The sequence below is a fragment of the Crinia signifera genome, chromosome 5 (genome assembly GCF_055691185.1).
Source record: "Crinia signifera chromosome 5, ASM5569118v1, whole genome shotgun sequence".
Classification (NCBI taxonomy): domain Eukaryota; kingdom Metazoa; phylum Chordata; class Amphibia; order Anura; family Myobatrachidae; genus Crinia; species Crinia signifera.
Genome location: NC_139221.1, coordinates 64395186 through 64410309, shown reverse-complemented (window position 1 = coordinate 64410309; position 15124 = coordinate 64395186). Strand labels below are relative to the sequence as shown.

Genomic DNA, 15124 nt, shown 5'->3' with positions numbered 1-15124 from the left:
TTACCATATGGATGTCAGGTAAAATGTTATTTTATTTAGCAATACATCAAGGTGTCAAAAACATCCAAGCACTGAAGAGGTTGGGGTCTGAAGAGAGTATCTGAAGATGTATGCCTGTGGTTGGGGTCTGAAGAGAGTATCTGAAGATGTATGCCTGTGGTTGGGGTCTGAAGAGAGTATCTGAAGATGTATGCCTGTGGTTGGGGTCTGAAGAGAGTATCTGAAGATGTATGCCTGTGGTTGGGGTCTGAAGAGAGTATCTGAACATGTATGCCTGTGGTTGGGGTCTGAAGAGAGTATCTGAGGATGTATGCCTGTGGTTGGGGTCTGAAGAGAGTATCTGAGGATGTATGCCTGTGGTTGGGGTCTGAAGAGAGTATCTGAGGATGTATGCCTGTGGTTGGGGTCTGAAGAGAGTATCTGAGGATGTATGCCTGTGGTTGGGGTCTGAAGAGAGTATCTGAGGATGTATGCCTGTGGTTGGGGTCTGAAGAGAGTATCTGAGGATGTATGCCTGTGGTTGGGGTCTGAAGAGAGTATCTGAGGATGTATGCCTGTGGTTGGGGTCTGAAGAGAGTATCTGAAGATGTATGCCTGTGGTTGGGGTCTGAAGAGAGTATCTGAAGATGTATGCCTGTGGGTGGGGTCTGAAGAGAGTATCTGAAGATGTATGCCTGTGGTTGGGGTTGGGGTCTGAAGAGAGTATCTGAAGATGTATGCCTGTGGGTGGGGTCTGAAGAGAGTATCTGAAGATGTATGCCTGTGTTTGGGGACAGAAGAGAGTATCTGAAGATGTATGCCTGTGGTTGGGGTCTGAAGAGAGTATCTGAAGATGTATGCCTGTGGTTGGGGTCTGAAGAGAGTATCTGAAGATATATGCCTGTGGGTGGGGTCTGAAGAGAGTATCTGAAGATGTTTGCCTGTGGGTGGGGTCTGAAGAGAGTATCTGAAGATGTATGCCTGTGGGTGGGGTCTGAATATACATGTTGGTATAGAGCAGTGGTTCTCAAACTCAGTCCTCAGGACCCCCACAGTCCACAATTTCCAGGTCACCCAGCTGGTGCACACGTGTGCTCATTACGCACTGACACATTCTAAAAGGAGCAGCAGGCGGAGCTAATTATTTCACTTGTGATTCTATGAGGAGTCCTGCAAAACTTGCACTGTGTGGGGTCCTGAGGACCAAGTTTGAGAACCTGTGGACTAGAGTATCTGAGGATGTATGCATGTGGGAGGGGTCTGATTACAGTGTCTCAGAATTTATGCCAGTGGGTGGGGTCTGACTACAGTATCTCAGGATGTATGCATGTGGGAGGGGTCTGACTACAGTATCTCAGGATTTATGAATGTGGGTGGGGTCTGAAGAGTGTATCTGAGGATGTTTGCATGTGGGTGAGGTCTGAATGGATTATTATAGGAACAGTGCATGTGGGTGAGGTCTCATTGGAGTATCTACGGATGTCTGAGTGGCATGTGGGCAGTTATGATTGACATGCACAAACTTTTTTTATTCTTATAATTAAAGGAAACATCCAGCTCTTCTGGGATTATACATCAGACTTCTAGAACTTCTATATAGTTATTATTACAGGAAAAGTTTATGATTATGCTCTATTATATCCGCTAAATTTCAAAGCAATATATCCCCCAAAAATTACATGTCTTTTCCACCAGCTATATTATAGCATTTAAGGTTTCTGTTTTCAAGTTAATGTAAGTGGTTTAAAGTATCTACAATTGTATAAGAAAAAAAGACAATTTTGGAATCACCAAATTCTGGAAGGTGTAATGCATTACCTTCAGAACAGGTTATAATTTCTAAAAGCAAAATGACAGTAAAAAAAATGACTTTTAAAGATCTATTGTTGGAAAAGGCACCGAGCATCTAGCACTGTACATGCACTGTATACTTATCTTCACAATCACGTCAGCTTTTAATGCTATTTTTTCCTTTAGAACGATGAAATAAGAAATGCTTTCGAAAAACACTTTCCTGTGATTATGGAGGCCAGATTTTACCAAATACCTTTGGGCCTGTCCACATGAAGCGACATGAAGTACAAGACTAAAGAAATTATAGTTAGCCCTCTAAATTTCTAGTTTATCTTTATCTAGGTGATTGAATACCCCCTAAAACTTTAAAATGCTCCAATCACCTGCAGCCATCTCCCAACGGGGGAGATGGCTGCGGGACCCTATTCAATGCGGTCTTCTCTGACCACACTGAACAGGGTATCTCGGCAGAACGAGCAGTCAAGTGACAAGCGCCCAGCTGCAGCTCGCCTCTTCCCGGCCACGCCCCCTTCTTGTGCCGCTGCAGGCGGGACATTGAACCCGTCTGCTTTTTCTCGGTCGAGCAGACCGAGAATGGGACAGGGTCACGGCTGTCGGGCCAGCTCGACAGCCGTGGCCCATAAATGAATACCCTCCTTAAACTTTAAGCTTTTACTAATAAAGGCATACAGGTTCTTCATACCTGCATTTAATGCTTAAAAAATAAAAGTATTCCTATAGAGCATGCGAAATATATTCTAAAAATACAACAACAACAACAAAATAATTTACATATAAAGAAGGATTCAAGAAGCACCTAAACTTTGGATTAAACAGTAAATAAAGGTACTTGTGTATTATCACGGCGCCCATGCCCGCGGATCACATGCGATTTAGCACACCACCACTACTCATGTCAGCCCGAAGCATGGCGAGCCCTGCGAGGAGACGTGGTACGCGCCCTCCCGACCCTTTTATACCCCCACTATCCACGTCGGCGTGGAGTTGTTTTTATAAAAAGGGGACGCTGAAAACGAGCCCGAAGCATGGCGAGCGCAGGGGACAAGGATTACTTGACATGTATTCCGTGTCCCCTTGCAGGGCTCACTGCACTCACCAAGCTTCGGGCTTGTTTCACGCATCCCCTCGCTGCGCTCGCCACACTTTATAAAATCAATTCCACGCCGACGTGGATAGTGTGGGTATGAACAGGTCGGGAGGATGCGTACCGCGTCAGCTCGCCACACTTTAGGCTGACGTGGCTAGTGGTGGTGTGCTAAATCGCATCTTATGCAAATTGCATGCAATATTTGCATATGATGCGATCCGCGGGCATGGGCGCCGTGATAATGCACAAGTACCTAAATAAAAAAGCACAATATACTCAGAAATATAGCTTTTAATTATGAACAAACAGGTAAAGTAAATCTGTACTCGATGGGATATAGCTGGCAGATAATGAGCTACTGCACAGCTTTGTCTAATGAAAATTAGGAATGCTGCTGTGTATTAATATGCAGAAGGGGAGTACATAGAGGGGTAACTGAGTTATAATGTACTCAATATAATAAATAAATGTAAGTTATAGCATCAATCTTTGTATTTAATAACCACAACTCATTATTATTATTGTAGCGAGGTAATAAACTCGCTACAATAATAATAATAGACCATGATATTAAAAATCCATGATATTAAAACAATTAACATTGCTTTTAATTATTTGGATTTGCTTTAATGTACTTTATTTTATTCTTGGTGCACCACCTGTCGTATGGGGTTTTCACTGCATCAACTTGTGTCTTGTCTCAGGATTGTAGTGGAAGATCCATGATTCCTCACAGGTAATAACTGAACCTAAAACATTTGAATCTCCTTGAATTTGTCCTAAAATGTCTGCATAAATTATTATTTTTTATTTTCTTTATGCTCTGCATGGAGATGCCTTGGAACCAATTCAGCACAAACCTTTTTCATGTTAAAGGTGTACACACAGTGCTTTATGGTTGCTGAGCAATTTTGGCATAATATCGCTCAGTAATATATTGCTCAGCGACCATATTGCTCAGTGTACCATTTTCATCAGCAACCGAAGTTGACTGAAGATTGCAAGCAATTCTGTCTCATTTTGTCTGTACCTCATTTTGACTAGAAATCGCAACCAGCGACACAAAGGGCTGGCTGCGGAAGCCCACTCCTAGCGATTTATCTCCCACAACTCAAAAAACACACACACACACACACACACACTGGAGATACGATAATGGCTTAAATCGCCCTGTGGGTACAGGGCTTTAGATCTTAAATCTTAATATGTGTCAATGTTTACCATTTCTGCTATCGGTACTTGTTTCCTAGCACGGCCACAATCGCGGGCATCGGGTGTCATTTTTAGTGGTATACGACGCGACCGACGCGATGCCCCCGATTTTCCCATTGAAATGCATTGAAAAAAGTCAATATCGCGTCAGTCGCGTCGTATGCGGCTAAAAAAGGCTTAAATGGTCCCCGATTTCCCATAGGAATCAATGTTAAATGGCTCACTTGACCCAAATCATCATAGGGAACAATGGTAAATGGGCCAGAAAACCCAAAAAACACCCCTGAACAGTGAAATGTCCCCCCAAAAGTAATTGACGCCACCCCACGATCAACGCCAACCCGAAGCGTGGCGAGCGCAGCGAGCCCGCAAGGGGCGGCGGTACGCGTCCTCCGACCTTTTCATACCCCCACTATCCACGTCGGCGTGGAGTTGAGAATAGATTAGTGTGGCGAGCGCAGCGAGCCACCGAGCCCGAAGCGTGGCGAGTGCAGCGAGGGGACGCAGATACCTTCACAGGTAAACGCGTCCCTTCGCGGGCTTCACAGGTATCCGCGTCCCCTCGCCACGCTTCGGGCTCGGTGGCTCGCTACGCTCGCCACACTATTCTATTCTCAACTCCACGCCGACGTGGATAGTGGGGGTATGAAAAGGTCGGAGGACGCGTACCGCCGCCCCTCGCCACGCTTCGGGTTCGCGTTGATCGTGGGGTGGCGTCAACTACTTTTGGGGGGACATTTCAGTGTTCAGCTGTGTTTTTTGGGTTTTCTGGCCCATTTCCCATTGTTCCCTATGATGATTTGGGTCAATTGAGCCATTTAACATTGATTCCTATGGTAAATCGGGGGCATCGCGGCTAAATTGAGGTATTTAACATTGTTCCCTATGGGAAAATCGCGGGCATTGCGTCGGTACCATCGCACCCGATTTTTTTAGTGCATGCGATGGCCGCGATGCCCCCGATCAACATCTTTGTGGCCGTGCTAGGAAACAAGTACCCTGCTATCATTTATATGTTTTTTTTGTTGTGGATGTGCTAGGCCTTCTGGGACATCATCTCCAACATCCTTACAACAATCACTGAGGGGGTACTAAATTAGGTTGGGGGGAAAAGCTGCACTCTTTTTCATTTTTTTATGGTAAATGGGAATTCGCCCTATTCAATTGGAGGGCCAATTTCTCAGCTAGGCCAAAATTCTGAAGTGGCGAAAAACACCTGGGTCATCGAATTAGCCGCCGATCGATGTGTCTTTGCCAGTTTACCAGTGAAATTGCAGCTGCTTTCACTGCTTTTTAAGGCATTTTTCACCAATGCCTTTAATAGCGGTGAAAATGGTTGCAATTGAATAGTCGGATCTAATTTGTTACGGCTATGGAAAAAAACTTAATTGGTTTGAATATTTTGTGCCACTCAAACACACAAGCATGTGACATACAATCTACCCCGTAAGCCTCGGTTAGCATACAGAGAGAGGCGGAGAACGTTTTGTTCAATTTAACAAAAAATTTGAAGTTAATATGTTGCTCTACTTTTGAGCTAAGCTTTTTTACAAAGCATGGGAAAAACACAACTGGGTCATTCCATGAAATACAGTATAGGAAACAATGGGGGTAATCAATCTCGGATTCCCACTTTCGAAATATCCCAACAGTCGGAATCCCAGCTGTTTTCACCATATTCTGACACTAATTTGACTGTTAGTATTCAATGTACCGACAGTCAAGTGTCGGAAAATTTCTGAAATTGGCGAAAAATGGCTGCAAATCGTCATTAAACGGATGAGAATTCGGCAATCCATGACTGTTTCCAACAATACAGATCAGACTTTGGAAGAAGTTGGATCTGACAGCCTTCAATGCTGTAGTTAACATTGAATAGGTGAGTGCCAATATATCCCCCTGTCCGGAAACATCGTCACAGACTGAATACCCCCAATACATGAAAATGACATTTCAAATAACAGCTAACATTTTAGTATATTTTTTTCTGCGAAAAAATCCTAGCATATTGTGTGATAATTGAATACCGATATATTTATCACGTTTCAATTTCCCACATGTGTAAACACTGAACAGATTTGGAAGTTGTTGAGAACCAATCATCATATTGTAATGTAAATCACATGCAAACAGAATTAGCTTGCCTGACTTGAAATATTTTGTACATGGTCACACACATACACTGATTAATTCACAAGGATTGTACAGATTTCAGTAATTTGTATCAGAGCCCTTTGACCGGGGACAAAAATGTAACATGAGTCACATGTGACTGATTTTAAATATAGTTTGATACCACTCAACACAAGAAAAACAGCGGAGAAACGCATTAAGGGGTTTGAGACCGGATCACACTCTCTTGGTGAAGAACTTGCTTTCTGGCTTCACCACCAAATTTTATCGGCATTTACAAAAAAAAAAAAAAATCACAGTGCAGAAATTGTTGGGACCAAATTTCTGATCCTCTAGGCGAGTCCACTAGACCGACAATTATACGTCATCAAAGGAGACGGATGGCTGGCTCCCTGCCGCTTGCATCCTCCAGCAGCACGACATCAGGCTGCGGCTGCCACACAGGTTAGCTTGAACCATCCGTGAGAACCAGCTCTTGGTTGCTCCGGACTGCTCCTCTGCATAGGGCACCTCTAACAGCCCGAGCTGTAATCTGTCTGGATACTTATTAGCCGACCAACATAAAAGAGTGGATATAATTTGCCATAAAAGCATACAGGATCGGAACCCTGCTTGGACACCCTATACAAAGCTAATATAAGTAGGTGTTGATTGCTACAGTACCTCATTTTTATAATTTGAAGCACTGGACACGTTGGAGAGTTACTGAATATAAATACAGGACTTGATCTTAGCATCTATATAGGAGTGTGATCTCAGTTACCATATTCAATTTTATTGATTATCTGTGTACAAATGTATTTGTTTTTTATTTTATTATAAAGGGATTATTAATTATGTACTAATAAATTGAATTCATTATATTCAGCTGTGTGGCGTTCTCTTAGAAAAGACACTTGTGTGGTTGTAATTCTAAACACAATTGTATCAGCTTATTTAATTTACTTTGGTTACCATTCAGTTTTTTTCTTTGTGTGTCAATCAGAAGTTTAGGGGCTTTTAAGTGTATAGTAGAACATTCCTATTGTAAAAATAATTAGGTAAGCAGGTTTATAAACAAACATGAAATGACTAAACGTCATTGTAAGATGAGACTGCAAACGATCTGTGCAAGAGAGGGGAAACTTGTGAATCTGCTCTGAGACAGTCCAAGGTCAATCTTACGCCACTCCCGTTTAACGTACAATGCATTGTTTATATTTTTACTATTGCAGTTGTTATTTAATAGCCACACTTCCTCAGGCCCAATAAGCAGAGGGATTCAAAGGGGGTGCTCATGCCAGGCCCCACGATTCAGAAGGGTCTAGAGAATCGGGCAAAAAAAATTGGGACTGCAGTGTCTAAAGCTGGTCATAGACTTGTGCAGGTTCTCGTGTATGCAATCGCCCCTTGAGTTGTCCAGGACCTTCCTTGGTGGCAGGATCGTATGTGGTCCTTTTCCATACAATATATTGCATGCGATCCAAGCCAGATCAGACAGCTCTCTTCTGCAGCCAGTGCGACTCGCTGTCTCTGATAGGATGTGCATTGGACCACGCATCGCATTGGACCAGACGTTAATCACATGCAGTTTAAACGCTTTTCATGCAAGTTATTGTTGTGATCGCATAAAAAGTGACCAAATTGCATGTGAATCGCCCTAGTGTAAGGGCACCTTAATAGGGCTTTTTAAACAGCCCACAGAAGCCCACAATCACTTGAACAGGCGTGACAAAACTTTCCAGCCCATGTAGCCCCCGGTTACCAAGTCACATGATCAGGTTTTGGTGGTCCATGCTGCATTGCCGACGTCAATACGCATACTGCCCCGCCAAGACTTCCCTGTATGTCTCGGTCACCGCTGAAGAGCCGAAGAGCTGTGTCAAAAGTTATTCCAGAAGGCATCCGCCTACAGCCCCCCTGCTGTCCAATGTCACCCCCTATAGACACCCTCAAGTAATAACATTAATATACTTAAATAATACACACTTAGGGGGCCACATTATTAATGAAGTAACTATTGGTGAATCATGTCATATGGGCCCACCATTGTGTGTGTGTGTGTGTGTGTGTGTGTGTGTGTGTGTGTTACTGTTATTATTGGCATTGTGTCGCAGGGTGTGGTGTCAAGTGAGGCTAAACTTCAAATATTGGGAAACATGTTACATTGAGGCAGATGCATTAAGCCCTAAAAAGAGATACCCAAGGGTAATAAACGTCCAGCCAATCAGATCCTAACTGTCATTTTTGAAAGAGCGTATAACATGACAGTCATTAGCTGATTGGCTGGATGTTTATCATTCTTTGGGGACGATTCAGACCTGTTCGCACAGGTCCAGTTCAGCACTATCCCTGATTGTGGGAGTCTCTGCATGCAAATAGTTGTAAACCCCCAAGTTTTTCACTAACCGGGGCAGCCAGGGACCGGTTTCTGGGGTCTGCCCAGTGTTTCATGGGCCTGCCCACTAAAATGGTGGGTGCACCCATAAAGACGCTGCCTGCTCAGAGTGGGTGGATGATGCCAGCGACCCCAATTCGGCCATCACCATGCAGAATAAAAGGAAGTCTAGGCTTACTTTTATCTGCGAAGAGAGGAAAAATCATTCGGTGGTGTGTGGCCGTATGCAAGCAGATGTCTAAGCGTACACATCCGCTCGTATCATGTCGTGGGGATTCGGTCGGCAGGGGGGTGCATTCGGAGGGGCGGTGTTTACCTGCTCACTAGGCAGCCAAAATATGCAGCCTAGCGATCAGATCTGTATTGGGTACATTTTCACCCTCGTGTTTATCTCTTTTTAAGGATTCATACATCTGCCCCATTATTCCTTTGTGCAAGCTATGAGCAAATGTAAAGTTACACCTGCAACCTTTGCCTACACTTTGTGATAATTTCTGACCTTACCTAGTCATGAATTGCCATTCTCCACACTTTATTAGCCTCACCTCCAGCTATTCTATGGCAAGGGATGATCAGACTGATACCCCTTTTACACCGAGGCTAAAACCCCATTCACCTTGTGGAGGGGTGGGGGTTAGACTAACGGTGCACAGAGGCTGGGGGCAGCCCAGCAGCTCTTGGAGATGATGTAATCTACAAGCACCGCCCCCGTTTACACAATCGGTCCGATAAATCGGACCAAATCGGTTCTTCATGACATGGGGTCGGGTCCGATGCGCGGTCCCGTGCGTATCGGACCCGGCCCCAGGGGTCGGACCGGCGGGACATATGATGTTTAATAAATCAGTCGGCGCTGGACAGTCAGCCTCTCTCCACTGTCCAGCGCCGTAGCGGTGAGGAGCAGTGGGGGCGGGTGCTGGGGAGGAAGCAGCGGGGCGCAGCAGCGCGTTACCAGATCAGTGCTGGGGCGGGCGGCGGTGACAGTCAGTCTCAACTGTCTACTATAGCGCTGTAGCGGGCGGGCAGCGGCGGCTATTACATCTTTAAAATAATGTGTCAAATGACTCTCAGTGGCCGCGGAGGGAGGCCACTGATTGGCTGAGAGTGCTCTATCCCAGCCAATCATTAGCCAGGCAGTCATTTGACATGTTATTTTAAAGTTGTAATTGCCGCGGCTGCCCGCCCGCTACAGCGCTATAGTAGACAGTGGAGACTGACTGTCACTGCCGCCCGCCCCAGCACTGATCTGGTAACGCGCTGCTGCGCCCCGCTGCTTCCTCCCCAGCCGCCCGCCCCCACTGCTCCTCACCGCCCTGCAGCTCCCTGTTATTTTTTTTACATGTGATAAATCGAATGCGATTTATCACATGTAAAAAATGGCCCATCAAAGTCCTTATCGTATGTGAGCCTCCTGGGGAGCTGCCGGGCGGCTCGGAGGAGAATTGGGTCCGACTTGTCCTTAGGACAAGTCGGCTCTATGTATGGGGGCCTTTAGACCTCTCTGTCATGGTGTGAAGGTATTGTGTAGATGGAATTGCAATTAATGCTGAGCTGCGCATACAGCAAAACCAGCACCACCACATGCATTGGTAAACACTTATAACAGGAACATTTTATATTCATAACTTTTTATATTAGAGGATGGTAACGGCACAATTAAAACCATTATAGAAATCCTGTAAAACCACTTTTGATAGTAAGACCGGAAAAATACTCAATATTAGGATTCAGTGTCAAATTGAATAAGTCCATAATGATGCAATATACACACCAAAAAAAGGAATACAAAATGTTAATGGATTCAACCATAAAATAATTATACTATTCTATTAACACCTTTATTTATGATATTTTAATTCTGTATCATTACTGATTAGTAGAGACAGGATTATATGCATTTGCATATTTTGCCCATTCTCACTGGTTATTGCATATTTTACCTAAAATCTAGTGATGGTGCATATTTTAGGCCCTGCCCCCTTTCCACCCGCGATTCACAGCACTGCCTTGCCCTGCTGCTGCTGGCCAGATAGTGGTAGAGTGTGCAGGCCGGGGCAATATGTGCGCAGTGTGGGGAACCTTGGATGTATGCTATGTCTGACACTGCTCTAGGCTGCCAATTCATGTTGATAAATGTCAGTCGGGCAGATGCCATTACGAAGCTCCTGAACCTTTGCCTGCCCCTTGCCTGGGACTTCACACCAAGAAACAGACTTCTGCAGCAGAGGAGGCAGACGGAAGGGTTGTGACATCACGCGACGCAGAGGAAATGCCGTGTCAGTGAGTATGCGGCACAGGGAGGAAGCCTTCCACTGCGCCGCCTTCACACGCTATGCTGACATTTGATCCATCGGAGATGAGGGTCCGTGCAGTTGACGCAAGAGCTTTGGACGCTGCAGTCTGCTGTAGCAGCCAGGAAGAAAAAAAAATCCTGTGTACAGCACTAGACATCTGCAGACGCTGTGGGCCTATTTTTGAGGTTTATTTGCAACTAATTGTATGCTGATTTTTAAATAAATAAGTTAAAAAGTACCTCTTTTATTATTTAATGTATAGCATATTTTAACACTTTTCATGCATATTTTAAGTATTTTTCATGCATATTTGCATGCATATTTCAAGCTTTTTATGTTGCATATAATCCTGTCTCTACTGATTAGTAATTAACTACTGTGACACTTGTGTATGGTGAGTCTAATGTTAATATATAGGTGGTTGGCAAAACACCCTTAACGAAGAGATCAGCCACAGAGGCGTGACTTGTGAAATGTATGAATAAATAATAATAATAATAAATATTGTACATATTAGAATCTCACTTTTTGGTTATATTTTCGATGCCTGCCTTCCATCCTATCCCCACATTTAGCAACGTTTAATATTCTGCTGTATTACCTGCTGGTATTTGTTTAGAACTGGTCAAGTTGTATACTGATGTTAGAGATTTTTTTTTACATTTTGTTTTAAATCAATGTTATAATTCTAATTACAATTAAGAAATGTAAAGGGGGTTGTCCACTGTAAGAATACCCCGCCTTTACCTCTGCCTACCAGTACTCACACCGTTATAAACAGGATATTGAGCAGTCAGTGCTGCTGAGTGGGTCAATGTCAACCCAGTACCAATACAGACAGCTCTTACTCTTCCCCTAGCCATCAGTCAGCGCTGGCAAATCATTTCTGTAGTCCAGTAACGTGACCCATAAGGCAAAAGGCCCTCATCCCATACACTTATCCGATTTGGGATGATTTGCCTCGATTCACAATGATCGGGCCGAGAAATCGGACCAAATTGGGTGTGTTTGACACACCATCTGACCGATGCATGGTCCTGTGCGCATTGGGTCGGACCATACAGATTGAACCTGCTGCAGGTTCAATCTTTTGGATTGCACCCATCAGAGGCCCGATCCGGAGGTGTTTGCCAGCAGTGAAGCACCGCTGGCACAGACCTATGTGAAGGGGTTGGGCAGCATGGGGTCCGGGCTGCGGGAGCAGCATTGTGCAGGGCGGGCTGTCCGAAGTGTCCAGGAAGCGCTGAGCGGACACTGCGGACAGCAGCAGCAGAAAGTGAAAAAAAAATTCAAAAGATAGGCCTACCGCTGATTGGCTGAGAGTGCTCTCTCTCTCAGCCAATCTGTGGTCTTGTTGCTGATTGGCTGAGAGAGTTCTCTCAGCCAATCAGTGGTAGGCCTTTTTTTTTTTTTTAAATGTATGTTCTGTAGCTGTCCGCAGTGTGCGCTCAGTGCTTCCTGGCCACTGCAGATTATCCGTGATGCACCCACAGCCCGGACCTCCTGCCCCCTGCAGCTCCCCGGGAAATACATGGGATAAATCGAAGTGAGCTCTCCCAGGCAGCTGCTGGGGAAGCTAAAGGAAAATTAGGTCCTACTTGTCCATCAGACAAGTAGGCCTAATGTATGGGCACCTAAACTCTAATTCACTGGAGTACCCCAAAGTTCCTCCCTTGTAAACTCAATAAAACAAACCTTCTACTCTTGAGAGCTTGTTGCAGGACAGGTTCAAGCTTTGCAGACGTAGCAAGGAGTCTAGTCCTTCAATCCTGGTTATAAGGTTAGATGATAAATCCAAATGCTGTAAATTGTAGAGGTGTGCAATCCCTTCAATCTTCAAGATGTGATTACAATGCAAATTGATGGACAGTAGGTCAGAGTTCAATGAAATGTCCAGCAAGCTGGTAAAACAAATAAAATTAATGAGATCAGCAAGCACAGATCAGAGGTCTACTAAAGCAAGTCAGCAAAATATGGTGTCAGGTAAAGAGCCAAGATATGACCTGTGTAGGGCTGGTACTAGGGTGGCCAATCCCAGGATTGGCCAGGATTTCAGTTTTGCTGGCCGCAACGACTGCCTCGCTACCGGCTGCACCCATCCATGTAAGTAAATGTGTGGGGCAGCCGGGGAAGTTTTTAGTTATTGGGGAAGGCAATCCCGGGATTAAGCATTTTTTTTTAATCCCAAATCCCGGGATTGAAAAAATGCCCCAGGATTGGCTTTCTTAGTTGGTACATTAGCAAAGGGACAGCAGCCTTCTTGTAAGTGCCAATAATATTTACACAATGCATGCATTTGAAAACATTCCCAAATATATTTTAATATATGTAGTAGCCGCAGGGGAATAATTTTCAATGCAGCACATCACACTTCCTGTTCTGAAAGCTGTTCAGTAGGTACAGGAAATGGAATTGGGTAGACAAGATTTGGCCCGGGAACCAAATTGCAATATATAGTCACATTAAGTTCTGAATGGATTTATAGACATCCGCCCAATCTCTTCTCTAGCAACATTTATCATTGACTAGTTACCAGTTTATCATCATAGCAGTAATGTCAGTGAATTGCTCCCCCAGGCGTTATCTAGAGGCCACCGGCAGATGCAAAGTCCTACCGCATCCTATGTGCTTTTTTTCAGCACCCATCATTTTTTTTGCATGCCATCGGGTGCTGGAAGAGGGCTGGTGGGCGATGGTGTTGCGCAGCAGCGGCAGTAGGGCTGGCAGATGGTGGTAGTCTGTAGCATTTGAAAAAACCCTGGGCGGCCCTTTGATTGGCTGAGAGCTATCAACAAATTAAGAGGCCTCACCTTCAGAGGGCCACCCAGTATATATAAAAAAAAAAAATCAAATTCTGTCACCCGCCAGCCCTCCTGCCACCCACTCCCCTACACCACTGCCTGCCTTCCCTCCTGTTGCTTGCTCTGGTACCACATGCGATAAATATTATGCCATATTTTTCAATGCAGCATACGACTGGCGGCCCATGCCTTGCGTCATACAATCCTTCAATTTATCACACAGGTGCGGCTGAAATTGAAGGATTGTAAGCAATATCGCCCTAGTGTATAGGCACCATTAACCCCTTCAGTGGTACGCCCGAGAATTTTCTGGGCTATGCTTCAGTGCCCAGACTGGCAAGCCCGGAAAATTCTCAGGATTGCCACTGTTTAGCGCCGGGCAGCACTGCTGAGTTGATTGCTGAACTCAGCTAGCTCCCTCTCCCCCGCACCTCCTCTTCACCCCGCACTCCCCGCTGTTTTATGACAGCCTGTGGCGCCGGCTACTGACACGCCGGGTTGCTGCATGCAGGGCCGGGCAGCAACTGACATAGTGTTCAGCGTGGTGTTTTTTGTCTAAGGTAGCGCTCCCCACTGGGCGAGTTTTTTAGGGGGAGCGCTACCTTAGAAAAAAAAAAACATCACTGAAGGGCTTAATGTATAATCATGTATACAATGTTACACTTACCTGGTCACCTGTTTGTCCATCAGAGTCAGTTCCTTACTATGGGGATCCCCACCTGCCATCTTCATATTTCTGTGATGAGAAGAGAGATAGAGAGAGAGAGAGAAAGAGAGAGAGAGAAAGAAAGGTGTGTGATCAGTGCATGGCTACATTGTACATTGTAACATTGGGAACTCTGTCAGTGAGCCCGGAGTGCAGCAGCTCTGCGTGTAATAGTAGAAATAGAGCCGGGCCCCCAGCATGCCGCCCGGGACACATGGCGGCTATTTACATTGAGAGCTCCGGGATAGCGGTGGTTTACTACCTGGTAGCAGGGATGGCCGCCTGCTAGTCCACTCCCTCCCGCCCGCCGCAGTGTAAACTGTAACGGCTGCTCAGACTCAGAGCAGGGCAGGGTTGTGTAGCACTGATAGTGCATGGCGGAAGTTGTCGGGTGCCATAGCAACAGCATCCAAACCCGCCTCTGCCTGCTCAGCCTTACAGACACACGCAGCCCCCGCCTCTCCTGGCTTGCTCACTCAGCTGAGCTCCGGCTACAGCCAGCCCCGCCTCTTCCTGCTCAGCCACTGGCTCTCACTACAGTGACAGTCTGAGTGACAGTCTCAAAAGTTTTAGGCAGCCGTAATATACTGTATAGTAGTACTTTACTGTATATGGTAGTACTTTCATATACTAAAAAGTTCCACACACTGGGGATGTGAATAACATTTTATTCACATCCCCAGTGTGTGGAACTTTTTAGTATATGGACAACATACTACG

At 45.2% G+C, this 15124-nt stretch overlaps 1 protein-coding gene across 1 annotated transcript in view; it reads right to left on the bottom strand.

Moving 5' to 3' along the window:
- Positions 1 to 14827, bottom strand: part of LRRCC1 (leucine rich repeat and coiled-coil centrosomal protein 1) — a 55343-nt gene extending 40516 nt beyond the window's left edge. The window contains exons 1-3 of the mRNA XM_083187352.1: positions 14667 to 14827; positions 14366 to 14434; positions 12593 to 12798 (exon numbers count right to left, since the gene is read on the bottom strand). Of these exons, the coding sequence (XP_083043478.1) occupies positions 12593 to 12798; positions 14366 to 14430 (271 nt within the window). The 5' untranslated portion in view covers positions 14431 to 14434; positions 14667 to 14827. The remainder of the gene's footprint in view (positions 1 to 12592; positions 12799 to 14365; positions 14435 to 14666) is intronic.
- Between the last annotated feature and the right edge of the window lie 297 nt (positions 14828 to 15124).